This window comes from Xyrauchen texanus, chromosome 26, assembly GCF_025860055.1.
Source record: "Xyrauchen texanus isolate HMW12.3.18 chromosome 26, RBS_HiC_50CHRs, whole genome shotgun sequence".
Taxonomy (NCBI): Eukaryota; Metazoa; Chordata; class Actinopteri; order Cypriniformes; family Catostomidae; genus Xyrauchen; species Xyrauchen texanus.
In genome coordinates this window covers 10,500,275-10,527,861 of record NC_068301.1, presented here as the reverse complement: position 1 = coordinate 10,527,861, position 27,587 = coordinate 10,500,275, and the positions used below count along the sequence as shown (strand labels likewise).

At 35.9% G+C, this 27,587-nt stretch overlaps 1 protein-coding gene across 1 annotated transcript; it reads right to left on the bottom strand.

The window, feature by feature from the left end:
• nudcd1 (NudC domain containing 1) lies at positions 1–26,959 on the bottom strand. The gene is made up of 10 exons (XM_052092565.1): positions 26,734–26,959; positions 26,190–26,344; positions 21,224–21,412; positions 20,661–20,844; positions 20,194–20,382; positions 14,425–14,632; positions 11,471–11,615; positions 10,903–11,028; positions 1,336–1,495; positions 1–1,149 (listed from the first exon to the last, which is right to left on the bottom strand). The coding sequence occupies exons 1-10, from the start codon at positions 26,846–26,848 to the stop codon at positions 863–865; spliced, it is 1,758 nt and encodes a 585-aa protein (XP_051948525.1). The 5' UTR covers positions 26,849–26,959; the 3' UTR covers positions 1–862.
• Positions 26,960–27,587: the final 628 nt, after the last annotated feature.

The window sequence follows — 27,587 nt, the reverse complement described above, 5'->3', positions numbered from 1 at the left end:
AGCTGATTTTTATTTTTATCCATATTACATTACATTCTAATGCTGATAGAACATCTGTAATATAACTAACATTCACACTCAATTGTATCTTTGCGGAGGTGAGCACACATTTAAAGCATGCTATTTTTACAGGTAAAAAATGACAGTTAACACAAAAGACACACCTAAACATCACAGAATTTCATATTAGAAAGGAACTGTTCACCCAAAGACAAATAGCCTTTAAATTATTTTTTTAAAGAATGGATTGGTAATTTTTTTCCACACAATTTCATTAAAGGGAGACTGTTGTTTTCAAGCTTCAAAAGTGACCATAACATTTTTTCATACAACTTGTGTGCTATATTCCAAGTCTTTATTTAAGGAACAGATACAGATGAAGTCATTATTCACAGAAAATCTTGACGTATTCCCTAGCTCTCCTTAGCACATTCTTAAGAATTCATAAGAGCAATGTTTTCAGAAGACCAAGTCATATGGACTACTTTTATGATACTTCTTTGGTGCTTATGCATCCTTTTTGAAGCTTAAAGGCTTTTGTCCCTATTCATTATAATTGCATGGAAAACAGCGACCAGTACACTATTCAAAACAACTTCTTTTGTGTTCCTCAGAAGAATGAAAGTCATACTAGCTTAGAAATGCATGAGATGAGTTAATGATGAAAGTGTTTTAATTTTCTGGTGAACTATCCCTTTAAGTACTATGAAGGGTTGAATTTGCTCCAGTACACTGAAATCCAGGCCAATAGACTGAAATGTTGCTATGCGGTGATTCACCAGCATACTTGTTGCAAATAGACCCAGAACAACCTTGGAGCAGAATTAAGAATGAATTCATCCTGCAACAATACTGGAAAATGTTAATTGTTCACTTTTAGTACAAACAGGTTGTTGGCGGTCAGGACGAACAGCCTCTCGTTAGTGGCCCTGAATCCAAGTACAGGCTCATTGCTGTCCAGGTTGGCTACTTGTTGCTTAGCGACCTGCCCGACTTGTCGGCCCTGTTTCCGGTTGAAGAGCACAGTGTCGACCGGCGAGGGCTGGCGGTAAATGAAAACACGCCGGAGGCACTCGCCGAGAGCAGAGTATGAAAAGTTGGGGGCACAGGTTGCAAACTTTTTATCACGTTTTGAAGCTTGCACATAACCTAAACAGAGAGAAAGAATACAATTTAAGGTGATGTGTCATTTTTTATTGTCAAAATGCTCCTTAAAATGTATTCTAAGCGATTTTAGCCATTCTAGAATTTTCACAAGCTGAGCTATTGGATTAGCCAAGCCTCCTCTTTCCAAAATCCCGCACTCAGTGATGGGTAATGTATATTTGGCCTTACCTAGTGCGTTAAAGGTAGCAATGTGCTCCCATATGTCGTTCTCTTGGCTGGGACGTGGCTGCCAAAGTAGGGCATCAACGTCATGTCGTAAGCAGAAAGCGGGCATTTCAGAGGGGTCAATATGCACCAAGAACAGGAACTGGTTGCTTCCGAGGCTTGCCTAAATGTTAAGAAAAGGCAAGTATACAAGTTAAATAAAAACTAAATAAGTTAAATTCTACATTCTTCGACAAACTTCCATATTGGTTCAATTTTATTCAATGTACGGTTTGCTTTGGTCTATTTGTTGGACTGTTTGTTCAGTAATGAACTGACTTGAACTAGACTAGATATTTATATGATTATGCAACAATTAATTCAAAAGATCAAAAAGCTCTAAACTATTGTCTAAATCATATGTAAAATTATGCAAAAGGATCATTACCAAATCTCGCAATGCCTTGTTTTTAGCTTGATTATAAACAAATTCAGCTAAGAACTGTGTATTACCCTTGTGGTTGCCTCTTCAGGATTTATCTTGTATCTCCACAATAGAGTTAGAGGGGTTGGGAGGGGAAAAAGGATGTTAATGGATATTTAATTATTTGGAGTCCTATTTTTAACTCTACCTTCTGTCAATGACATCATTCCAATAGAAATGAGAGAGAAAAAGATCTACATACACATTTCCACAAAATCCCATTTTATGAGGCGTCCATCTGAAACGGCAGCAGGCTTGAAGCGGCAAGAGTAAACAACTGAAAAGCGATAATCACATTGGCAGTTGTAGGTAAACCATCATTATGTTTGATCGTCACAGACATGATGTAAAATTTCTCGATTGTTATGAATCATGATCCCTTTCATGTAGCATTCTGATTAGATGACTTGAATTCTTAGTGACGTTTTTGTACTTCTGCTTTAACACTTGTCCTAAAATACATTTGGTCAATGCTCGCTGCCAACATCTCATTGAAACTGTCATTTTCCAAACCACAGCTTGCTCTGCTCACTTGATGAGTGTATCTGCCTATCAAATTCAGAGCAATACGTGGCAGGCATTATTTAACAACTAGTGGCTCTTTCAAACACTCAAATGCCTGCTAAATTGCCAACACTGTCACTGAGACTAATTAATGGATTAATGCTACTGCCTTTTACCACTTTGCACCGATTTTGCAATTAAAATAACAGAAATTTTAGGAAATATTTAGATATTAATAATGAGTTCAAAAGAATTCTAAAGATGACAAAAATGATGACCTTGTGTTTAAAATTTCAAATGGATGTTAAAAAGACTATAGCACTTTTCTAAACCTTGGTGAGCTGTCTTGCTGTCTACATAGGGATAGACAGCATCCAAACTGAAATAAAACCTCACAAGTCTATTCTCTCTATTGATTCTATTGAGCGCAAGAGTGTCCACACTTTTTTCATCCGTCCTTGTTCCGGAATAATTTTCCCCATTATATTTTTTCCATACAGGGGCTGAGTTTCCCAAAGCACTAAGTAGAACGTTAGTAGTACTTAATCTCTAATGCATGTTAACCAAAAGCATCATTATCCAAGTAGTTAGTATATTAACAAGAGCTTTGAACCACTCTCAAGTCCATTAAGTGCAACTTTAACGTATCTTTCACTCATATTTTTCTGTTTATCAAAGACAATGGGACTTTTAAATTTTTTTATTAATATATTTTGATTATTGGAAAGCCATTGTAAACTATTTCAGAGGATCAAAAAAAGTGTTTGCTATGAAATTAATAGGCAGTCTATAACAATCTGCGCATGTGACATGATTGGTCTAAATGTACAGTGTAATGTTATGTTAGCCTTCTTTAATAAGCATAATTGTAATAGCAAAAGAAACTAAATGTTCTCATTAAACAGATGATTTAAAAAGAGTTAAGTGACCCTGCAGTTTAAAACTTATATAAATAGGCCTAAATAAATGATTAAAATATGGTTAAGAAGGAGATCAGAGTGAGTGTGTGCAATTCCCTCTCTTTCTCTCTTCCTCCCATGGTTGGTTCAAATAGGTTTGCTTATAGTCTTTTTACAAGGCTGTAACAAATTGCATGTTGCTTAATTGCAGTTTAAAGGCTACAAGTACATAGTGCCTTGAACTCTAACCAGATGATCTATTAATATTAATATTAAGATAGGTCTATGAGTAGTTCATTACTAACGTCTGTCATTTTAATCCTGTTCTGTGCGCATTTGTTCAGTTTCCAGCCAAAGTAGCAAAACCTTAGACTAAGTGAGAGCCCCTTATGATTCACATCGGGTGCATTCATTCGGGTGAATGCAATTATTGCATCACATTCATTAATCTCTATAATTGAGCATCATTACATCAGAAACTCCATCTTACTATCATTATTTCTTTAATTCAATTCTGTAAAAATTAACAAGTTTCAGCACCTCTACAAGGTTACAAACAACTTCCATGTTTGTTAATATTTTCACATTATTTTCGTGTTGAGAAGACAAACTCCTGGACATACTGGCCAAAGTGATCAGCACCTTTGGACCGGACAGCTCCTGTAACGAAGCACTTTAGTTCTACTTTGTAACAAGCGATATATGTGCTGGTTTGGTTTAGGCATTACTCCATCGTAAAATAATGATCGACATCATTAAAGATGACCGACTATTGGGAGGGGGTGAGAACGATTCTAAGGTTGTTGGTTCGTTTCCCTTCAGGATCACATGTAGTGTAGTTCTTCACCAGAAATTACTATTTAAACACAATCTTTTAAATACAAAGTTGAAATAATATGGACTGATAAGTTCAGCATACATCGATTAAAAACCTTGTCACTCACAGTAAGTATGTCTTTAAAAGTTTAATTTATCCTTAAAAATCAATTCCCCTATGAAAAAAATTATACACTGGTAGCTAAAAGTTTGGAATAATGTACAGATTTTACTGTTTTGGAAGGAAATTGATACTTTAATTCACCAAAGTGGCATTCATCTGATCATAAGTATAGTCAGGACATTACTGATGTAAAAAAAACAGCACCATCACTATTTTAAAAAAGTCATTTTGATCAAATCTAGACAGACCCCATTTCCAGCAGCCATCACTCCAACACCTTATCCATGAGTAATCATGCGAAGTTGATCATTTGTTACTAGAAAATTACTCATGCCATTTATATCAACCACAGCTGAAAGATATTTAGTTCATTAAATGAAGCTTAATTGTCTTTGTTTGGTTTTGAGTTGCCACATTATGTAATAGACTGGCATGTCTTTAGGTCAATATTAGGTCAAAAATAGCAAAAAAGAAACAGATTTCTTTTGAAAATCGTCAGTCAATCATTGTTTTGAGGAATGAATGTGTACTCTACTCTCTTCAAAGACAAAGGGACCACTGGCTCTAACAAGAACAGAAAGAGACGTGGCAGGCCAGATGTACAACTATACAAAAGGATACATACATCAGAGTCTCTAGTTTGAGAAATAGATGCCTCACATGTCCTCAGCTGACAGCTTCATTGAATTCTACCTGCTCAACACCAGTTTCATGTACAACAGTAAAGAGAAGACTCAGGGATGCAGGCCTTATCTGAAGAATTGCAAAGAAAAAAGTCACTTTTGAAAGAAAATCTAAAAGAAAAGTTTAGAGTGGGGAAAGAAACACAGACATTGGACAACAGATAATTGGAAAAGAGTGTTATGGATCTTAACCCCATTGAGATTTTATGGAATCAGCTAGATTGTAAGGTACGTGAGAAGTGCCCGACAAGACAGCCACATCTATAGCAAGTGCTACAGGAAGTGTGGGGTGAAATGTCACCTGAGTATCTGAACAAACTGAAGTCGTTTAAAAACTTCTAACCATTTTTTTTTTTTATTATAATAGTAATTTTTCACATTATTAATGTCCTGACCATACATTGTGATCAGTTGAATGCCAATTTGGTGAATAAAAGTACCAATTTCTTTCCATAACAGCAAAATCTGTACATTATTCCCAACTTTTGGCCACCAGTGTACATTTAGAATCAAATGTTTTTTCCTTAAATTATTCACAATGCATTTTACTGTATGTTTGCCTTATCCACGAAGGACGTGACACTGTTAAAATTTAGCCAAAATAAGGCATCTTAAAAAGTCAAGTATTGCCTACCCTTTGGAACAGTTTTTGTTACAGGAGATGCCTCTTAAGATGCCTTAAAATGACATCTAGTTTGGCAGCTCACTAGGCTTTGAAACACTATTTACTGTATATGTATAAGTTCAAATGATTAATGGATTGTTAAAAAGTTTTCCTTGGGCAATTACATTAGACTGCTGTCTCCACTAATTGTCTTTGCAAAAACTCAGAGCATAGCACACAAAGCCAATTTCTCCAGCCACTGTAATTATAAGGAGATTTTGAATTGTATTGTTTATGAAAAAGGGAATGCAAGTGACCCCACTGGTGTGTACACTCGCACGCAAACAGGATAGCTGTAATGAAACACATCTTAAAATAAAGGCCCTTAGAACTTGCCTTTTGTTATGTTCAGAATCAAATGCGCTACTCTTCGGTTTCTTGGTGAAAGGTCAAAATGTTTATGGCAAAAATGGGCATCAGGCTGTGGCAGCTAGAACTGTTTCACAAGACCATTATACAGTTGCATGTTTAATACATGAATGCAAAGACCACAAAGAATGGTCTGTTATTTATTCACATTACTCATAAAGAGCGAATTAGTAAGCATAATTATCCATCCTAATGTGTATTGACTCAGAAAAAATAAATTAAATTAAAATCACAGCAATTAGTGGTGATTGTTAAAGCAAACATCACTGTTATTACTTACTTTAGCACGTAAGACGCCAGATATGTTTGTGCTACGGATATGAATGATACCTAAAAATTGTGCGTCTTGTTGAAGAGAGGTGTGATATTACTTCTCCAAGTGATCTTACATGTGTCACCTACGGGGATGACAAAATGGGTGAAAAAAAATCCCATAGACTTGCATTGAAGCCATATCTAGTGACCAGAATATCATAGAGACATGGGGGTGACTTCTTTTCACTTGGGCTAATAAGCAACCACCGTGATCACCCTTGCAAACACCTGGCAATGCTCTAGCAACCACCCAGAACACTCTAGCAACCTTATAACAATACACTATTAAGCACCTGGAACCCAGTTGCAACATTAAAGCAAAACCCTGACAAAGTTTTATCCAATGAGTCTATCCACGATGACATCAATTAGCCTTGTAATCTGGTAAACACCCTAGGTAAATGCCCGATTGTATTAAACTAAGATCACATTAACATGTAAAATGGTTACGTCTAGTAGCTATTCTTTTGAAAATGTGTTTTTTAAAGGAATAGTTTTGAACCAAAAATAAAAATTCTCTCATAACTGGCTATGTTTACATGCACCATCACAATGCGATTATAATGCAATTAAGGCAATACTGTGATTAAACTGTAACTCATGTAAACAGACTATTGTGATCATGATATTGCAGTCATGCTTATAATCAGATTAATGGTAAATCGCAGTAAGCTATGTGGAGTGCTCATATTTTAATTGCTTTATACTGGCAAGTAAACACTCTAATCACATCCATCGCGTGCGTTCCAATTTACACATGACTCTTATGAACCGATTCTTTTTAGTGAATCAAAACAGACTGAGCAACCAGTGTAGTCAAAAATGACTCATGAAGTGGTTCTTTTAATAAATCGTTCAAAAAGACTCAAACTAATTTTACTTTTGCCAAGCTGTATTTAAAGAGACATATTGTTTTTATAATAAATATTCATTTATAAAAACCATGAAAATATCAAATTTCTCAGCAAATAATCAGAGTAAAGGCAAAACGCATATAAACGGGATTGAAAGATTGGCTAAATCATGTAAAGATTTTAATCGAATTATTCCTTATACTCTGATTATTGCAATAATCAGAGTATTGGTGTACATGTAAATGTAGCCATTTACACAAGCTCATGCCATCCCAGATGTCTATGACTTTCTTCTGCTGAACACAAACAAATGTTTTTAGGAGAAAATCTCAGCTCTTTTGGTGCTTACAATAAAAGTGAAAGGTGACCAGACCTTCAACGCTCCAAAAATCACATAAAGGCAGCATAAAAGTAATCCATAAAACAGTGTTTTAATCCATGTCTTCAGAAGCTATAAGATTGGTGGGGGTGAGAAACAAAGTTTTCTACAGTGTGAGAGGATGTGAAAGTGAAAGTGGAGATTTATGGTACAAAAGGACTTAAATATTGATCTGTTTCTTACCCACACCTATCACATGGAGAACAACAATGGAGTCATATGGATTATTTTTATGTGGCCTTAAGGTGAAAAAAATAAATCTTTGCTTGTGTTCTGGAGAAGAAATGTATACACATCTGGGATGGTATGAGGGTGAGTAAATGATGAGAGAATTTAAACGTTTATGGACTGGCCCCATTCACTTCCATTGTAAGTGCCTTACCGTAATTGTGAATTTGTTTAATTTAATAAACAAGGGATGAGTCTAAATTATTTTTGTGGTATTCAACATTATGACACAAATGCTGTCAATAGAACATGTTTGAACCTTTAAAATAACAAGTGTTATAATATTTTACAGAAGGATTAAAAACAGATGGAATCGAAATCTAGTTTGTTAAATTGAGAATTATAATGATTATTTGTAGTGCAAACTCTTTGCTTTAACCCATAAAAATTCAGACCTAGGCCCCATATATTTAACTGAAAGCCCTGACTGAAGGTTAATCTTTCTTTTCTATCAAGTGTCAAAGACATTACAAAAGCAACCATTGAGCAAGGTGTTACCACAGATCTCATGGCAACAAATATTAAAATATGAATCCCTCAGCATCTCTCCAGCAATATGCTGTTTGAATTTAATGAAAAAGCACTTTGCTCATATCAATTGGTGGTGTGAAGCTCTTGAGATACAAATCATTGAGATATACAGTAAATGTCAACTGTCTCCTTCATTCATCACCATCGCAGCTTGAGTTGAAAGCCAAGTGTGTGTCTCAGAGGAGATGTGCCACTCTTCGGGAGAGCATAACAGAACGAGAAGTTCTTTCAGGTCGGTTCCAGAACCCAGCTGAGGGACACAAATATGCAATCTGAAATCTCTGAAGAGGTCGACATGGGAACGGCTCTCCTCAGAACCTGGAAAGATCTGTGAGCGAGTGCACTCAGGAAAGGCCAGTGTGTTTCGCTGCATCAATGCAAGTGATTTAGAAGCACGACAAAGGAAATGGGGGTGGGGTCTTCATGAAATTTTATTCTATGGCAAAGGAAAAACACCCTGAAAGCCTTAACAAAATAAACTGCATGAACAGACATGAGTAAAAGCAAGGACAAGTAGGAACAGTTTTGAACAACTTAAAAAAAAAAAAAAAAACATATTTTATTATTATTATAATATGAGATCCTATAGTTACACAGGTTGACCGTGGCACTAGCATTGCCAAGGTCATGGGGTGGATGAAAAGGGACCAGCGATACTAGTGAGAGGGGAGTGATCAAGCAATCAAACCAAGAGAGAAAACAGCCTAAATCAAAATCTAACATAGAAGCCTTCCAGGTTTCTAAAATCATTTATGCATTCAATTTCCCTGCATGAATTGATGTATTAGAATCAAATAAATCTTGCTTCTCAAAAGTTATCACTTACCATTCATAATGAGGCAAAATTAGACTTGTGCCTCTCTTGAACACCTATACACATTAGGTATTACACACGGATATGCTGCGCCGAACCTATAGTATACAGTGAACATCAGTGAAGTGTTTTGACTTGCTGAGCACTGCTGCACTTACACTTAAGGCCACAATTTGCAACGTTAAGAAGGATTAAATGAGTGAAAATTATTTCTTTCAGTTAAATATTGATATTTCTGGCCTGAAAGAACTATTCAAATCTACAAGGGTTACAAGCCAATATAACATAATTGACTTTGCTTTGAGCCACTTGACTTTCAGTGACTGATCCCTTGATCCCTTATGTGACAAAGAGACTCACTCAGCGGCACTCGTCAAGTGCAGGAATGTTATTTGCTGCACGAGATATTAGGAGAGAAAAATCAATAATTCTCCTTTTCTGCACTTACTCTTAACTCCACATCTGATTTCAAACGCATTAAATCTCAACTCAAGAACAAAGATCTAAAAGCCTCTTTTGGAAACTTGGAAGATAAAGATAAGACAAAAGTTAAGAAGCAAAAAGTAATCCAAACATTGATGACAATCAATGATATCTTTAAGATCACGTCAGATCATTGTTTTAAAGGGATTGTTTGCCCAAAATGTTTTATTCTCTCATCATTTATCATCAACCTTATGCCATCCCAGATGTGTATGACTGACTTTCTTCTGCTGAAAACAAATTAAGATTTTTAGAAGATTATCTGAGCTCTGTTGGCCCATACAATGCAAGTGAATTGGTACAAAAACTTTGAAGCTCCAAAAGCATATAAAGGCAGCATAAAGGAAATTCATAAGACTCTAGTGGTTAAATCTATATCTTCAGAAGTGATATGATAGGTGTGGGTGAGAGCCAGATCAATATTAAAGTCCTTTTTCAATATAAATCTCCAATTTCACTTTCACTTAAATGTCAATATAAATTAAAAAAAATATTTCAATATTTATCTGTTTCTCACCCAAAACGATAGCACAAAACTAAACAGCCACCACATGAGTCTTTCAGTTATAAAAGTGAAAGTGGATATTTAGAGTAAAAAATGACTTTTTGATCTGTTGTTCACCCACATCGATCATAGTGCTTCTGAAGATATAGATTTAACCACTGGAGTTGTATGGTTGTATTACATTTATGTATCATTTATGTGATTTTTGAAGCTACAAAGTTCTGGTCACTATTCACTTGCATTATAAGGACCTACAGAGCTGAAGTATTCTTCTAAAAATCTTCATTTGTGTTCTGCAGAAAAAAGAATGATGTACATGATGAGAGAACCTTAATTTCTGGGTGAACTATCTCTTTAACACTATTAGGGAAGACAAAATCCATTGATGGGATAACCTGGTCATTCAGTACATTCAGGTAATACGCTGACGTAATTTTATTGCTGAGTTACATTGCTGAGCCTAGACCTGACCAATTAAAGTAATCCCAGATGAAAACACTGCCTCAAGAGGCTTGTACAGTGGACACTATGCATGACGGATGTATCGCTTCATGCGCTTTCCTTCGTTCTCTGAAGCACCCATCGATTTCTCCATTGCTCAACATTCCAATCTTTATACTCCCTAGCAAATTGAAGCCGTTTTTTCCGATAAGACTAACTAACAAGTGACATTGTGTGAACAATGTGTGAGTGCAGATTTATAATCCAAAACTTTGGTAGAAAGGATAAAAAAATGTTGCTGGATCATGGGTAGTGTGGATGTTCAACAGGAATTTCGCTATTAAACATAATTTTTAAACAATCAAGTTGAAATCATGCTGATCGATGGCATCAACAGAGGCATATGTATACCATTGATGAACAACCTCAGGTTTATAAGTTAATTCCAAATTAATTCACCTATGATAAAAATGTATGGGATATTTTTTAAGGCCTTACCACATGGGTGGTCTTCAGAGTGGTACCATCAAACCGCATTAATGTAGAACTGTCCTCCGGAAACATGTCACAGTCCTCCAGTTCCTGATTGTTGCAAGGGGGCTTGTCCTTATCTGGGTTTGGATTCTACAGAGTCAAAAATCACATGATAAACATCAGAACAGAATTATGAAGAAGAAAAAAACATAGTATATGGGTGTTCCAATACTACGCATAAGTAGTTTTAATTTCAATACTTTTGTTCATTACTTTTGAACTATTACTCAAGCAAAAATGTAAAAGGAGTACTTTTACTAGAGTAATATTTCATCCCGGTTTCGAAACATTTTAAGTACAGGATTTGTGTACTTCATCCAATGATTTTTAACAACTTTTTATCACCTTATTGCCTTCACTAGCAATTTGTTTTACAAATATTTCTCAATTAATATAAGCTCATTAAATCTGCATGCCTATTTAACTAAAAAATTTAGGAAATGCTTTTTTGATACAAGTATTTCATGGCAACTACCCACATAGAGAAAAACGTGTTGTGGAAATGGATAGGAGGTCAAAAAGAGAAACTGACCAGGTCCTCAGCAGTGAGATATGAGAGCCTCTGTTGGAGTTGTGATTTCTGCTCTTCACTCATTAAATACTCTCCTCGCCGGTTCCCAAGAACCAACTCAGTCCACAGCGGACCTTCACTTCGCTTTTGGAGACTCACTTCCAAACTACACACACACAAACACACAAAGTTATTTTGGATGAACAAATCATCAGACATTGTTGCACAGTGTATCACAAAAACACAGTGAAATGAATAAAGAATTACATTATTATTTCAGATTAAGTTTAACTTATTTCCTATTACATAGCTGACTGAAAAACTCATTCTACTTTATGGTGTTTACAATTCTCTTTTAAATAAAAGGCTTAATTCAAAATGTAATTCTGTTTCCTGTGTCTCTAATCTGTGTACATGTACCAATAAAGATGGAACACTTCCAATTAATTGTATGCATCTGTGAACATCTGCTAAAAACAATTCCTATTATATAATTCATTATATTGTATATGCCACATAATGAGGACTCTTTGGTTTGCCATACAAATGCAAATGACAGTAACATTGACAGCAAAGACAATATACAGAGAAAACACAAAAACACATGTAGACACTCGAAAACAAATTCAAACGGAGCTTGGCTCACGCACTCGAAATTACCCTAATTAAAATGAAGGATCTGGTAGCATAAACGTAAGGACAGAAAACAATATGGAGGAAGGTTTGTCACATCCCGTTCACCCGTGATGCAGAGAGAGGCATGTTTATCAGAAAGAGGAAGGGACGAATCAGAAATTCAAATCAGATGAACAACTTATGTTTTAATCATGAAGGCATTTCTGAGAAAGAAACTTTTCCATTCTTAAAGGAATATTCTGAGTTCAATACAAGTTCAGCTCAAATGACAGCATTTATGCTATAATGTTGATTACAACAAAAATACATTTCCACACATCCCTCATTTTCTTTAAGAAAAGAAAAAATAAAGGTTACAGTGAGGCACTTTGTAAGTGAATGGGGCCAATTTTTAGAGGGTTTCAAGGCAGAAATGTGAATATTAAAATTGTATAAAAGCACTTATGGTCGTGTGGGCCGGCAACTGAACCACCAACCCTGCGATTAGTGGACAACACGTTCTACCACCTGAGCCACGTTGTCATGGCAATAAAGTTGATAATTAACACATATTGTTCATGTATTGTGGCTATAATTTTGAAACAGTGAGTATTTTAATGTTTATGTTTAGGTCCTATTCACTTCCATTGTAAGAGTCACTGTAACCAAATTTTTGCTTATTTTAAGGAAAAGGAGGGACAAGTGAAAATATTTTTTTCTGGTAATTAACGTTATGCCACAAATACTGTCAAATAAGCTCAACTTGTATTGAACCTGAGTGAGTACGGATGCAAAGCAACAACTGATAACTCTTATAAACACTGTGGGTGGTTGTTCTCCAAATGCGTGGACTCAGTTGCTTTGGCTCAGAGTTTGCGAGAAGCCTCATGTGCATATAAACAATATATTTAGTCTTTGACAAAACCATAAAATGTATCTTTTATTAACACCTGATAAATATTATTAACAGTTTTTCATGTGAGCCAGATAAGAAGTGGTACATTACCAAGGTACAAAAATGCTGTTTCGTACACAGATTTCACTGGCTCAATAATAGTATTTTGTTAATTTTTAGGTAAAACTTTAACAAGAAATCTTCCGTAGTGTATCTTTAAAAGGGTAATTCACCTAAAAAAGGTCATAATTTATCTTACCATCGTCCATCTAAGATGTGTATGACTTTCTTTCTTTTGCAGAACATAAACAACGATTTTTAGAAGAATATCTGAGATCTGTAGGTCCATACAATTCAAGTGAATGGTGACCAAACCTTTGAAGCTCCAAAAAGGCATAAGTAATCCATAAGACTCCAGTGGTTTAACTAATGTCTTCTGAAGTGATCAAGTTGGTTTTGGGTGAGAACAAACCTAAATGTAACTCCATTTCACTGTACATCTTGACAGCAGTCTCATTGGCGATAATGATTTCAAGCTCAATTACACTTCTTATGTGTCAAGCACTAGGAAGTGTAATCGAGCTTGAAATAAGGATTGTGCCTGGAGACTGCAATGTCAAGATGTACAGTGAAAAAGGATATATTTTGGTCTGAAATATTCTTCTAAAAACCTTCATTTTCTGTTCAGCAGAAGAAAGTCATACTCATCTGGGATAGCATGAGGGTGAGTAAAAGATGAGAGAAAGCGGCTACATACAGCATACCCTGTAAATAAAAGCTGCAGTTACACAGATTTTGGTAACACTTAATATTAATGTATTAAGTACCGTGAACTAACAATTAACAATACATTTCTTTCAGCATTTATTAATCTTTGTTAATAAAAATGTAATTGTTCAATGTTAGTTCATGGTGCGTTTACAAATGCTAACAAATACAACTTTTGATTTTAAAAGATTTTAACTAAGATTTATAAATGCTTAATAAGTATATTTAATTGTTAGTTCATGTTAACTAATGTTAACGAATGGAACCTTATTGTAAAGTGTTACCCAGATTTTTAATGTGGCATTAATGTATTAAGACTGAAATCACTAATCGCAGAAAGCAGGAAGCATGCTCAGAATTTGAAAGTTGAATCTCTTGGACAGGCAGCAGAAAACAAGATGCACATCAATTGACAATGGCGGTCTGATTTCAACATTTCAAATGACAGAAAAATATATGAAAATTAAGAAAACTATGGCAAAATAATGAGATAACCAAGGAAGAGAGGACTAAATTGGCCAAAATAACAAACTATAATGCATGACATCACAGCTTGGGACAGGCCCTGTCTCATGTTTCGGAGTGGGACCACAGATTTGTTGCACTGGTCGTGTGTGATCAATAATGATTCTAATCTAAAAGAAAATATGGAGTTTCAAATAATGTGAACACAACCACCATGCACATCTTTTTTTACCTCTTATCATCTGTAATAGTCCAGGTGCTAGCCTCAGGATCAACTGGTGCAAAGAGCTGACCGTCCAGTAAGGGTGCATAATCCCCTACACCGATACGAAGGTAGTCAACTGTGAGTTTGAAACGGATGTCATCTTTGGTGGTACCTTCAGGTAAGCGCACACACACGGACACATCCTCTTCAGTTTGCTGCCAGAAGTAGATAGGGTCTGTGAACGGAAAAATGGAAGAAGTGACACCTGATTTAAAACAGATGCTTCGGGATGAATGCATAATTAGGTTACGTAGATTTCCTGTAGAATTTCATGCAAGTGTTTGCCTTAATTTATACAAAAGGGAGTGTGAGAGTGCAGTCAAAGACCTTCTGAAAATATAGTATTGGAAGATTTTTTTTTCAATCAACCTCAAGATTTTAGTTGAAAGTACTGTATACATGAATAAGGGAAATGTGTATATTTAAAGGTACAGTATATTTACACTTGAAGTATATAGGTTTTTCATAATTTTTGCCTTCATTAGTAAATTTTAAGTGTACTAGAGGTAGAACGATATATCGGTTTTATATATATATATATATAAAGAGTGTGACATGTAATTAAAACAGTTTTTAACATGACCTTGAGCAATTTTTTTTACGTAAATTACGTTGGCAATAACCATAATCAGAAATTCATCCATTTAAAAAGTGGCCCCACTTGTCCTGTCAATTAATTTACACATTCTCATAGTGTTGTAGTTGCAGCAAATTATTGAGATTTACTGCCATTCTTTCAATAAAGCTCATTTGGTAACATTGGAGTGCAGGGTTTTGGAAAGAGGTGGCATGGTTAATCCAACGACTCAGTCTCGTGGAAATAGAACGGCTCAATCATATCCGTGTTCGAACACACACGCACGCGTTGGCCTTGAAGGCACAGTAACATCCATCATTACACACAGACACTTGCTCCAGTGGGAATGTTTTGTAATTTTTTTTAAACTTTTAAGTCACTTTGGATATACACGTCATCTAAATGACAAATCAGATATTAGGCAAGATGGATAGGATGAAATCCCAAGCGATTCTAGACAGTTTGATTCTCTGCAGTTGATTTCTTAACCAGAAACCCAAGATAATAATGAACAGAAAAATAAATGAACAGAGAGATCTAGAGAGGTCTGAGTCTCGCCCACCCACAGTGTTAGTGCTGGCAAAAGCTTATTACTGAAATTGGAACAATTTTCTCATTCCATAATGCTGCTTAAGAGTGCAATTTGAAGTGAGAGCAGCATTCTCATTATCTTCTTTTGTTGCAGGTCTAGTCAACTTGGACCCAACCGGAGTCTTGCTGTGCAAAACAGGGTAATGAAGAGAACGCCTGCGACGCTGCTAAATCACGTTGCATTAGGGCTGTCAATTGATAAAAAATTTTAATCAAATTAATTATATGGTATGCTGATTAATTAATCGAATTCATCTCAATTGATTGCATTTATAAATATTTGCTTAGAAAGCCCCTCAAAAAACAATAATTAAATAAATTATGATTAAATACTATTAAATAGTTATATTTAAATAATTACAAATAAAATATATATTACAAAAAATTATAATATAGATAACTAAAATAGGACCTTATTGTAAAGTGTTACCAAAAAGACAATTCAAAAAGTGGCTTTAGTATGCAATATTTGTTTATTTCCATATTATTGAACTTATGACATCTGCCTATCATTGGCCTACAGTTCACACAATCCATTTTGCAAATAAATTCATCAATCAGCCTGATATAGATTTATTATAAGGGCTTTTCTAAGGATTTTGACGCTTTTGGAGCGTCTTGTTTGCGTTGCGTCAAAAACATAGTTTGAAGCTTAGGAAAACACGTCTTGAGATGCCCGTGTTCGTATTTGCGCTCCATCGAGCTGTGTTTGAACGCAAGAACGTGTTGTCATATTGTGTTATCTGCTGTCGGTTAGTGTACTTTCAACAGCTGAAGTTTCGCTTCCTGACCCTTGGAGAAACAGGTGGTATTTCAAGCTTGAATTGCTCAGATGGAAGGAATATTCCTTTCCATAGTCCGCGGACATGATTTTTACACGTTATTTTTATATAATTAACCGCACTGAATTAACACGTTAAACTGACAGCCCTACTTTGCATGTATAAGGGGTATGTGAATACTCTTCGTGAAAAACATGGTATTCTTTTCCTCTAAGAGTTTGATGTCCTAGACACCCTCCCCAGTCCTCCTAGAACATTTATGGGAGCTAAACTGCAAAAATGTGTCGCTACGGAATGTCAAAATCCCGAAAGTTCAGTCTCAGTCACCATTCACTTTATTTGTATGGAATGCACCTTAAATAGGTAGCATAGCAAAAACAGCCTGTTTACAATTTTGGAAAATGGAAAACTAAATAATTATTTGTAGTGCAAGCATCCTCAACTAATATTTTACATAAACATCAGGAGGAAAATTCTACAAAAGTGTAGAATATGGTCCCATTGAGTGCTTTGTGGTAGTGTGTGAAAATTACACAGTTATTGATATTTGCCAGAAATGTATCAAATCAATACCGTCTAGAAAGGCTTCAAATTCACAATATACATTTTTCCCCCTACCTCTAATAACTGTGTTTACTATATAAGCTTTGGTTTGTGCATGTACCCTGAGATCACTACACAACCAAGAGAATGTCAGCATCCGGTGTGCATGTGAGTGTGGCCATATTAATAGTCTTTTGTGTATAAGGAAGTCCGAGCACTCTTTCTGAAACAAGCTAATGCACCTCTATTCTATTCGCCACCAAATGGAGTCTCTCAGAACTCTCAAACTCTTAATATGAGAGAGGGAGGATGAGCCATTCACTGACATGGCAGGATCACTGCTTTATGTCGAAGAAAATATAGCACAGGAAACAAATGACCTTTTAAAAGTGTCCTGTCTTGCAATTTTTCACTGTAGAACAGCCATTGATGACTAATACATTGGTGTTAGAGAAAAACAGGGAATGTGCAAAAGATGTTAAAGGGACAGTTCACCCGAAAATGAGAATTCTATCGTCATTTTCTCACCCTCAAGATGTGGAACACGAAAGATGTTAAAACGTTAGGAACTGAAAGCCTCACATTTACGTCTTTATTCCCATATTATGAAAGTGACGGAGACTAACATGCGGTCTTGGATCTCTTTACATTTTCCACAGAAGAAAGTTTACAGGTTACAAAAGAAAAGAGGAATGACTAAATTATGATATAACTTAAAATTTTTAAGTGAATTATGGAGAATTTTAAATGTCAGTGAACTTTTTTGTCAATATGTTTGGAATTTAAGTAAATTTCAATCGGTGACCATTTCAGACATGCATTAGAATGTGAACACATATCTCACTTTTAAAATAAATTTTAATGAGGGAAAACAACTAATATTTGTGGACTGAAAGGGAAAAGATTCTGTTGTCCAAGTCTGAGCGCCACCAATGAAGTGATGTTTGTAATTAGCACTCTCTGACAAAGAAAATATCAAACTCTAATGAAAAAAAAGGTTCTACTTAATTCAATATGCCAGACCAATTTAATCATGAAATAAATGTATAAGTCTGTTTATTACACAGCTTTCATGAATACTTGATTTTTATTAATCAACCGCAGCATTTTGCGGTCAGACATTTTTGGATAATGACCGTTAAGACTATATTGGACTGTGCGGTCTGTGGAAACAAAATCTTACACATGGGCAACTTCCATGCTAATACATTTTTGTTTCCTAACATCGTCATTTTCCAAAGCATACGGTAATGGAGAGCATTTTCTAAACGCTTTGTTTTAGGTGGAGAAAAACGCTGCTCTAATGTGGTTGAGAGGCGTAAATGTAGCGAAATCAATGCTTTTTCATATGAAAAAGCATTGGTTTGGACATGGTCATGGTAACTTTTTCTCATGTACAATCAGCAGGTCATTTTCAACAACCGTGATCTCCCAGTCAGGGTTTATTCTGTAATAATGATTGTGTTGACTACATTATCTCTATATGAAACCATTACCAATGAAGATCTGATGCATGAAAGCAAGAAAATACTTGCCATCAATTTAGCTTCTATTCAATTATTATTCTTATATCAAATAGATTGGTATACTTTATTGAAAATTACCTCCTAATGAGAAATTAACATAAATGATGACTGCATCAATACATAGACACTCAGAGGCCCATGGTCCTCTCCAGTCTATTTGAGGAATTCTATTTGAATGATTCTTTCTGTTGTTTCTATGGATACGCAAGCCTCTCATTCATTATGTGAAAGTACGGATCATCAAGTCTGCGGCACTTTGCAGTTTTTAGGTTGATCGGTGACTTCAAATGGCTTTTCTTGAGGGCTTTGAGAATGATGTAAATGTGTGTTGGAGAAATTTGACTCCCCTAAAGTGTAGATTCATATCTTGGTACAATTGCAAAAATGCAAATCAAGAACACTACAAAAAGCCAAAATGTTTTATGCAGGCTATGTTTGGTCGGATATGAATTTTTTAGATATAAATTTGACTGGAACCAATTTTCAGTATCCAGAGACAGTATATGGGGTTGAAGACAAACCACTGGTAGAAAAATTAATGGGAGAATTTCTAACACTCAGTATGCCAGCTCTAGGAATGAAAGTTCCCACCTTTCAGTAAAAAGAGCTAATTGCCTTTTTGATAGTGTTTGTTTACTCTAGAATGTGCATAACATTAAGAAGGCTGGAATAAAAAATACAGGTTTTTTTTATCAATTTGTACTGAAGAAGGAATATTTATAATAGCAAATAGAGGCATATGTCGGTTTTACAGTTACTTTTTCAAACTATTGGTTATCAGAAAACAAATCTGTGCCAATAGTAAAAAAAACAATAATAGTATAAAAGAGGATTATTCCCCAGTATTCCTCTGTGGCCAGCGCTAGAGAACTGTACAGTTAAAATATTTTGGTTCTACAGTATAAAACTGACTTCTAGAGGTTAAATAAAAGCAATCACTGACACATCACTGGGATTTGCTTTTGATTAGATAAACTAGTGTACTTTTTTGAAGAAATGGCATGCAAAGAAATATTTGAGTATACGGAAACGTGACCGGTCAACACACACAGTAGCCGGTTTTCCATTATCAGGTCAGTGTGGGCCAGGGCTATCAACAGCTAGACCAAAATTTATCTGGGTTCCCACCAGCAGGCCAATAACTCAAAAACCCACCCTTAATATGCCAATGCAGTGCCAACATCACACATCCTGCCCATTTCACAAGCAAGAGGGAAGCTCAAGCTGAGGTATCATGTTATCTAGAATATCTAGTTTATATTGAATGTAAACAGCAAGATAAGTTAGCATTGACAAATCACCGACTATAACTGCCATGGTGTCCAGAGTGGACTCTTCACTAACAGCGGTACGATGACCCAGCACACCACCTATGAAAGTTCACCGAACCATAGAAAGTAATTTCTTTGGGTGCCGCTTTGTCCATTGGGCGTTTTAAAGGATTTGTACTGTGGACTATTGTTTTATTTATTTTTTCCCCGAACCTTTACCGTTGTGGGCTGATACGAACCTGGGAAGAAAATATATTCGATATAAATCGATTTTCAAAACTATCTGCCGATTAACCGGTTGTTGGCCATTTCCACCACCTTAATTATCAGTATCTGTAAAATCCCCTATCGCTCAACTTCTAATATCGAGCTGTACTTGTATGCTAGTAATATAATAATTGTTTGTCTGTTTTTTGGTGCTGTGAGGGTGTGGGTGAGTGTCTCACCTGATTTCTCCACCTCCATGTCTGCAGCAGGTGGTTCTTCAAGCAGAACTCCATCCACCTCAGTGAAAGTGAAGGGTTTCTCTGAGGCTATAATGAGTCCTTTTCCCTGAGGCTCTAAAGCAGCATAATGCGGGACAGACTTCCCCTTCATCATTCTCTTCATCCTCACACCATACTTTTTCTCTTCTCCTGTAAGAAACAAACCACTTTACCTTTTCTACATTCTCTTTTTGCATTCTTTTAGAAAGCTCAGATTTTTTTGGACCCCATTGTACATTCTCCCATATATAGTATATTCCACTATATACTCATATCATTCATTTCCCCAATACACTGTTATAACTGCTTATCAAACAAGAGAATTTCACTTATGAAGGCAATGAACTATTTTGCCAATGTTTCTCAGCTCCGTGCAGCTCAATCTTAAGTGTGAGAGCTGAAATCATCTGAGAAGCACTCAGTCTTACCCTGCCCAGCAGAGTTGTCCACAGTGATCCACTCAAGCAAGATTGAGAAGCCGCTGCCTTTGGTATCAGATGGATCTTTCAGGACTCTCAGCAGCAGCACTTCAACGGTGTGAACATTAGAGTGGATGTGAGCCAGACTGTGAACAATGATGAACGGCTCTCCTAAACATTCACTGAACATGGGCTGGGGATAAAATAAAAGTAACAAAATGTATAGTAATAGAACACTGCATGTGCACCTCACACTTTAACTGAAATAAAGCAAGTACTTGGACAACAGCTTGTACAGAATACAATTTTAAACAGATTTGACTCCAGGCACCTACTTGTGACTGTACAATATGAACACATTGATATCGCCATGGCACACTGTGCGATATTACGTCAGACTACATGATATACACCATAGCCGACTGTGGTCCCAATCATCCCGATCAGTGAACGTGACTCACAACACGGGAGTGTTGCGGAATAGAAGCAAAACGGCGAAATTTGAAAAAAAAACTATTAACGATCAAGTTACAGGACGTTACATGAAAAGTGTTGGTAGACCTTCAACCTACCTCCCATTTAATATGTGAACTCTCTCCCCTCTTGCTCGTGCGCAGGAGCGTCAGCGTTCCTGTTCCGTCCGACAGTGCGGCCCAGGTCGCAGAGGTCAGGCTCAGAGAAGCACATAATTGCTCCCCCTCACATGAGCTTGGGTCCGATACGAAACGGAACATCTCCTGAGGTTTCCCCAAGGCTGTGTCCTGGAAAAACATCAGGTAGAGACCTGTTAATAATACAGTCTTTGAAAAAGACTCTTCAAGGCTGTAGGCTGTAGCCCATAGCCCTAAGAGTTACAGCTAGGCCCTCTGTACTCCCAAAAGTAACACAGCATTCCATAAAATGTAGGAACAACACCTGGTTAAATTTCCACAATCCAAGATACAGTAGCTACAACCAGAGTCTCACATTTGGTTTAGGGTCTTGCTAAAAGTTATAAGAGTGAAGTTCATGGATCAACCCTTGTCCAGGATGTTTTAAGTGACAACATTCAAGAATTACAAGTGAGAGGGAAACATTTTCAAGGGCAACTAGCCTAATTATTTTCCAGAATATGTAGGTCATTTTAAGTTTTTCGAGTGGTAAACTCAAATACACATATCCAGGTTTTCCAGAAGCTGTGGGAACTCTGCACATGGCCTTTGCACCTCCAATCTTTTTGTTACCAGCCCAGATCTTAAAACCTCTGGGGTCGACGGCCGCACCGACAAGTCCTGCTGGATTAAATTTCGTCAACATTATGGGGCATACAGATAAGTGTAAAACATCATTAGAGACTACAAAGGGTCTACTTATATTTGTGTACACTAACAATAACAACAAAACCTTGTGCTTTTGTAAAATAAAGAAAATAAAAAGGGTGCGCTTTCAGACGTCTTTTTCTCTGCAAGCATATTTCTGAAACACGTCACAAAAATGAACTGAAACTCTGATCAATAATTATCACATAAACATGAAACAAAGAAGCTTTTAAATAAAACAAAAACAAATATTCTCCTGCAATGTAATCTGTATGAAACAAAGCAATGTACAATTCATCCTGGCTCAGCTAATTATCCCTAATGTGATCCCACCCACGCGCAGAGGGCACTATTGATAACGAAATGTGCTGAGGCGATCAATGCAAATGGTAAACGTCCCCAACTTCGCTTTAACAAGCATCAAGTTCATTCACTTTTCTGCACGTTTGGAAGATGGCACGATACACAGGTGAGGAAGAGTCCACATTTTCCTCAGAAGAAGAGCGGGATTCCGATGAACGTTTGCATTTTGAAGAGAGACTTGATCCAGCCAAGGATACAATTTCGGATGAGTAAGTAATTTAGTTTTATTTACATTAGTTGACATGCTATTTTATATAAAGATGTACATATTTTAGTAGTGGGACTGTTTCCAGACTTGCCAGCCAGGATTCAGAGTATTGAAATTTGAAATATGTCCTAATAGGCAAGTTTTAGTTACATTTTAATGCTGTTTCTGCTACAGCAGGTATTTAAATTGTATGCTGTATGACATAAATATGATATGTATATGATATAAAAATAATATAAATGTTTAGATTATATTTTAACTAGTGTTTATGCTGCCTCATTATCATCAACAAAGCTTGTGCTTGCAAATACGTGTTCAGGTTAAATGAGTAAAATGGACTTTAAATACGCCCATATTAGAAAATCTGCATATTATAATGATTTCTGAAGGATCATGTGACACTGAAGACTGCAGTAATGATGCTGAAAATTCAGATTTGATCACAAATTGCATTTTACAATATTTTCAAATAGAATTGTTTTTTTTTTTTTACAATTTAAAACAAGAGTTCACAATGTTTTTGTTTTTACTGTATTTTGGATCAAATTAATTCAGCCTTGGTGAGCAGAAGAGATTTATTTTAAATGGTAGTGCAGGTCTAAAATTAAGTTAAGTCTTTATGTAAAGAAAATGTATAGTCAGATTACTTCTTTTAACTTAACTCTTTCCCCGCCAAACACAGAATTTTCCGTGTTTTATGAAAAAACGCTTCCCCGCCAAACACGGAATTTTCCGGGTTTCCATGTTTTAGGTGTTATACGGTAAGGAAGACCCCTGCGCATGTTTTGAAAGAGTATGCAACTCTTTGATCAAAGAAACAGACTGCGATCGTCTCAAACATGAAGAAGTGGAGTATTGAGAAGCTCAAAATATCAGACATAAACATGCCTTTTTCTCAGCTTTTTGTCTGAAATGTTGTTTTTTTGACAAAACCTACCTCTGTTCAACTCGCAATAAAAAAAGAACAAATGAAGATAAAATAAAATAGTTTTTTTTGCCTAAAAGCAGAGGCTCAGATCTTTATTGTGATATATAGCATCTTCATATATTCATGGAAGAAAATATTCTGCGGGCCATTAAAATTTAGCGAAAATCGTCAAAAACCCTGGCGGTGGCTGGCAACTGTTTTTTAAAAACGCTGGCGGGGAAAGAGTTAAAACTTGATTTTGATCATTAAGTCTCCTCACATTCATTCACTTTGTCACATTCCTCATTGATAGGCCCAGGGGAGGGTCTTTGTCTCCTCATGTGTGAATCACTTCAAAATTCATGATCATCCCGCCTCCTCGCATATGACCTTTCTAACACTAAAAGTGTCTTACAAACGTTAAATGACTATATTGTTTTGTATGAATGAGTGCTCAGGATGGTTTTCACATTATTTTCTGGCAAAAACTCTGGCTACAAGATCCAGTTCTCAAAAGTCTTGGGAACAAATGTTTAGTATGTGTTATATTTTTAAAAACCATGCATTATTTTCTCAAAATACAAACATGTACATACATGTTGCTCACATATTATTGTAGTCTGGTTTGTGCTGAATACAGTGTTATCAGACATTAGCCATTAATATGTTTTTAAGCAACTAAAAAAGCACAAATGTCAAGGCATGTCAAAACTTCTCTAGGGCCCAAAACACCCTCAGACCCCAGAGGGTTAACCACCAAAAGCACTGCACAAGCCAACAATGCAACAAATCCTGAACTCTCTTAATTCTTTTGTTTAGTGTATGCATTTCTTCAAGGACATTATAGTTTCAATGGCTTCCTGAATGATCTTTAAAGCCCCAGCTTGAGGGGGCCTGGGTAGCTGAGCGAGTATTTAAGCGGACTACCACCCCTGGATTCGAATCCAGGGTGTGCTGAGGGACTCCAGCAAGGTCTCCTAAACAAACAAATTGGTCCAGTTTCTAGAAAAGGATAGAGGGTCGCGATAAGGGGATTTAGCTCTCAGTGGGGTGTGTGGTAAGTTGTGTGTGGATTTTGGACAGTAGCATGAGTCTCCACATGCTGTGAGGATCTGTGGTGCCATGCACAGTGAGCCAGGGGATAAGATGTGCGTACTGACGGTCTCAGAAGTGGAGGCAAATGAGACTTGTCCTTCACTACCCGGATTGAGGTGAGTAACTGCATCATCATGAGGACCTACTAAGTAGTGGGAATTGGGCATTCCAAATTGGGAGAAAAGGAGATAAAAAAAAGACCAGCTTGAAACTAATGACAGACCACCCAATGAAAACAACTTAGAATTTAATAAGAACTATGCATCCATGCCTGCTTTTTCCTGAACTTCAAAGGCTGCAATTTGGAAAGGATTACAATGAACTTAATTATTAATTACACTTTCTACAAGGTAGAAATTTCTCCAAAGAACTCTGCAGCAATTGGCCTATGGTTGTCATGGAAATTGATGCACACAATAACAGATCTGTCTCGATGTCTCTTTGCCCAGTACCTTTAAGAGAATATGCACTGTCACCCAAAAAGAGATAATTGCAGTACAGTAAATTAAATTAAAGCGTAATCTTCACATTTTATAACAAGTGAGCTAAATTGACCCTGTGTGTCAACAGCAACAATGCCATAACTCACGATCAAATTGTGAAAAATAGACTCAAAATAAGGTTAGAACATTTTGCAGACAGACCGATATGGATTACTTTTATGCTGCCATTATGTGATTTTGGGAGCTTGAATGTCTGGTCACCATTCACTTGCTATGTATGGAACTACGTAGCTAAAATATTCTTCCAAAAATCTTTGTTTACGTTCTGCAGAAGAAAGTCATACACATCTGGGAAGGAATGAGAGTGAGTAAATGATGAGAAATTTATAATTATTGGGTCAACCATCCATTTAAATTAAGGACTGACTTTTAAATAAACAAATGCATATGATTATTAACAAGAATTATACAAAATCTGTTATGCCACCTGCAAATATATAGTCATATCAAAAATAAGCAAATTAAGTTTCGTTTCGTTTTGTTTTTGTCATAATTGTCAAGATTTGATAAAAAAAATATTTCAAAATCAAAAGGGAAACATCTACAGGCTAACTGACACAAACAGATAGCATGAATGCCCTCTGCTGGGGAGGAAAAAATAAAAAGTACCACCAGTGTACACATTACACTGTAAAAGCATTGTCCAATTAAAAAAATAATTAGGTAAACTGTTCCCTAATATAACCTACTAGTGAAATAAATAGGTTCTCTCAGGTTTCTCAGACAATTAATCTTATTCACAAACTGTTTAAAACACATGGGTCTTAAACTTGCATTATCTAATCCTTCGTAATAGTTAACAGCAAAATTACATACACAACAATATGCACCAAAAACAAAAGTATAAATTGAATATAACAGCACACTGTGGTGACAATCATACTGCAGCAATAATAAGAAATATATATATATATATATATATATATATATATATATATATTGCAGCTAATGATGTGATTATAACTGATTGAAATGAATGGAAGCCTGTTCTCAAACAGAGCAGATTGATAGATTCCTTATATTCTTGATTTAACTTAGCAATTGGGCTCGTTTTTTTATTACATATGCCCTTAAGTGGAAGTTTTGGAATTTAAGAGCCTCCAAATGCTAATGATCTTTCACTCCGAAATCCATATCTCAAAATAACATTTGTAGGAGACTTACCAATGTGACTGTCAGATTGAGAACTCGTCCCTTGCTGTCCACAAAGTAGACACTTTCTTCATACCAGGGGTCTATGTGAAGGTAGTTGTACATTCCAAAGGCTCTCATGTGGTCCAGGGTGTACTGACTGTCTTTCAGTTTAACCTCTGCCACGGCTGAAAGACAGACAGACAGACATACATACATACATATGACTATATTATACATTAGACTCTGATGTACCAAGCAGATGACTTTGAAACATCCCATCTCATGATTGATTGTGTGCATATTAGAATAAGAGAATGACACGGTGAGCAAAACATAACTTTTGGCAAGCTTTAGGATACACACAGCTGGTACATGACACATTATAATGTACATGTAGTGGACATTCATCATCTTTAGTGTGCTTCATAAGGACATTGTAGTAACTACAATGTAAATGTACAGATGCTGCAGTACACGTGGAGTCCACAGGAAAAAGGCCTTATGTTTTAAGATAGGACTAATAATGTATACGTATAATCAAACGGTAAATGGTCAATTAAAGCCCTTTTCTCACCTGCATCCAGTTCTACATTGTAAGTAGGAATAGAGTCCAGTGAAAGCCTGTAACTTTCAAATTTGGGATCAAGCAACTCTCTGTTTACCTTCAACGAGCAATTCGGTAAAGCCATATTTAATAAATGTACATGAATAAGAAACTGGATATTGAGTTAGAAGACAAAAGGCTCGTATAAAAGCCAAACGGAATGTTGCTAATAACAGGAAACAGGCATTAACTAATATTCACGCGCTTCCTATGTGTCGACCCGGACTGTTACCGGACGGACCGACCGGATGGATTTCTGGGAAATTGAGTCCGAGAGGGTACTGTAGGCTCCTTCTGGTTTTTGTATACATATATATATTATTTAAAAAAAGTTTGTAATTTTTATGTATTTTTTTAATTAAGGAAAATATATCTTACTAAAATATAAAATAAGCTAGATATTAATTTATATATATATATTTATTTGTTTTTTTTTTTATTTAAGGAAAAAATATCTAGCCTAATAAAATAAAAACAAAACATTTGCTTCTAAAGTTTTTTTTTTCATGTTATTTTGGATTTATTTTCAGAGGTTGTGTGGTGTGTGGGGGGAAAAGAGCTTATGCAAATAATCAGGTTATTTTTGCCAATATATTTTACTTTATGACTCTTGCATTTATAAAGCAGCAGTTTTGTGAGGGTGGCTTAACTATTTACTTGCACATATGATTAAAAAATATTTGTAGTAATGTGTGTAGTGTGTGTAAATGTTAGATAAGAATGATTTTGACACAAACAATGGCAAAGCATATTCTTGGCAACATGATCTTTCATAATTAGTCTAAATTATCTATCCAAGCAATGTCATTGATCTTGAAGGACAT

What these genes read in the sequence shown, in the direction of transcription:
- nudcd1 (XM_052092565.1), bottom strand. Translation starts at nt 26,848, where the DNA reads ATGGCTTTACCGAATTGCTCGTTGAAGGTAAACAGAGAGTTGCTTGAT. An exon ending in GGACAACTCTGCTGGGCAGG is followed by an intron (nt 20,383 to 20,660) that starts GTAAGACTGAGT and finishes TGTTTCTTACAG; the next exon opens with GAGAAGAGAAAAAGTATGGT. An exon ending in ATCTCACTGCTGAGGACCTG is followed by an intron (nt 11,029 to 11,470) that starts GTCAGTTTCTCT and finishes TTGACTCTGTAG; the next exon opens with AATCCAAACCCAGATAAGGA.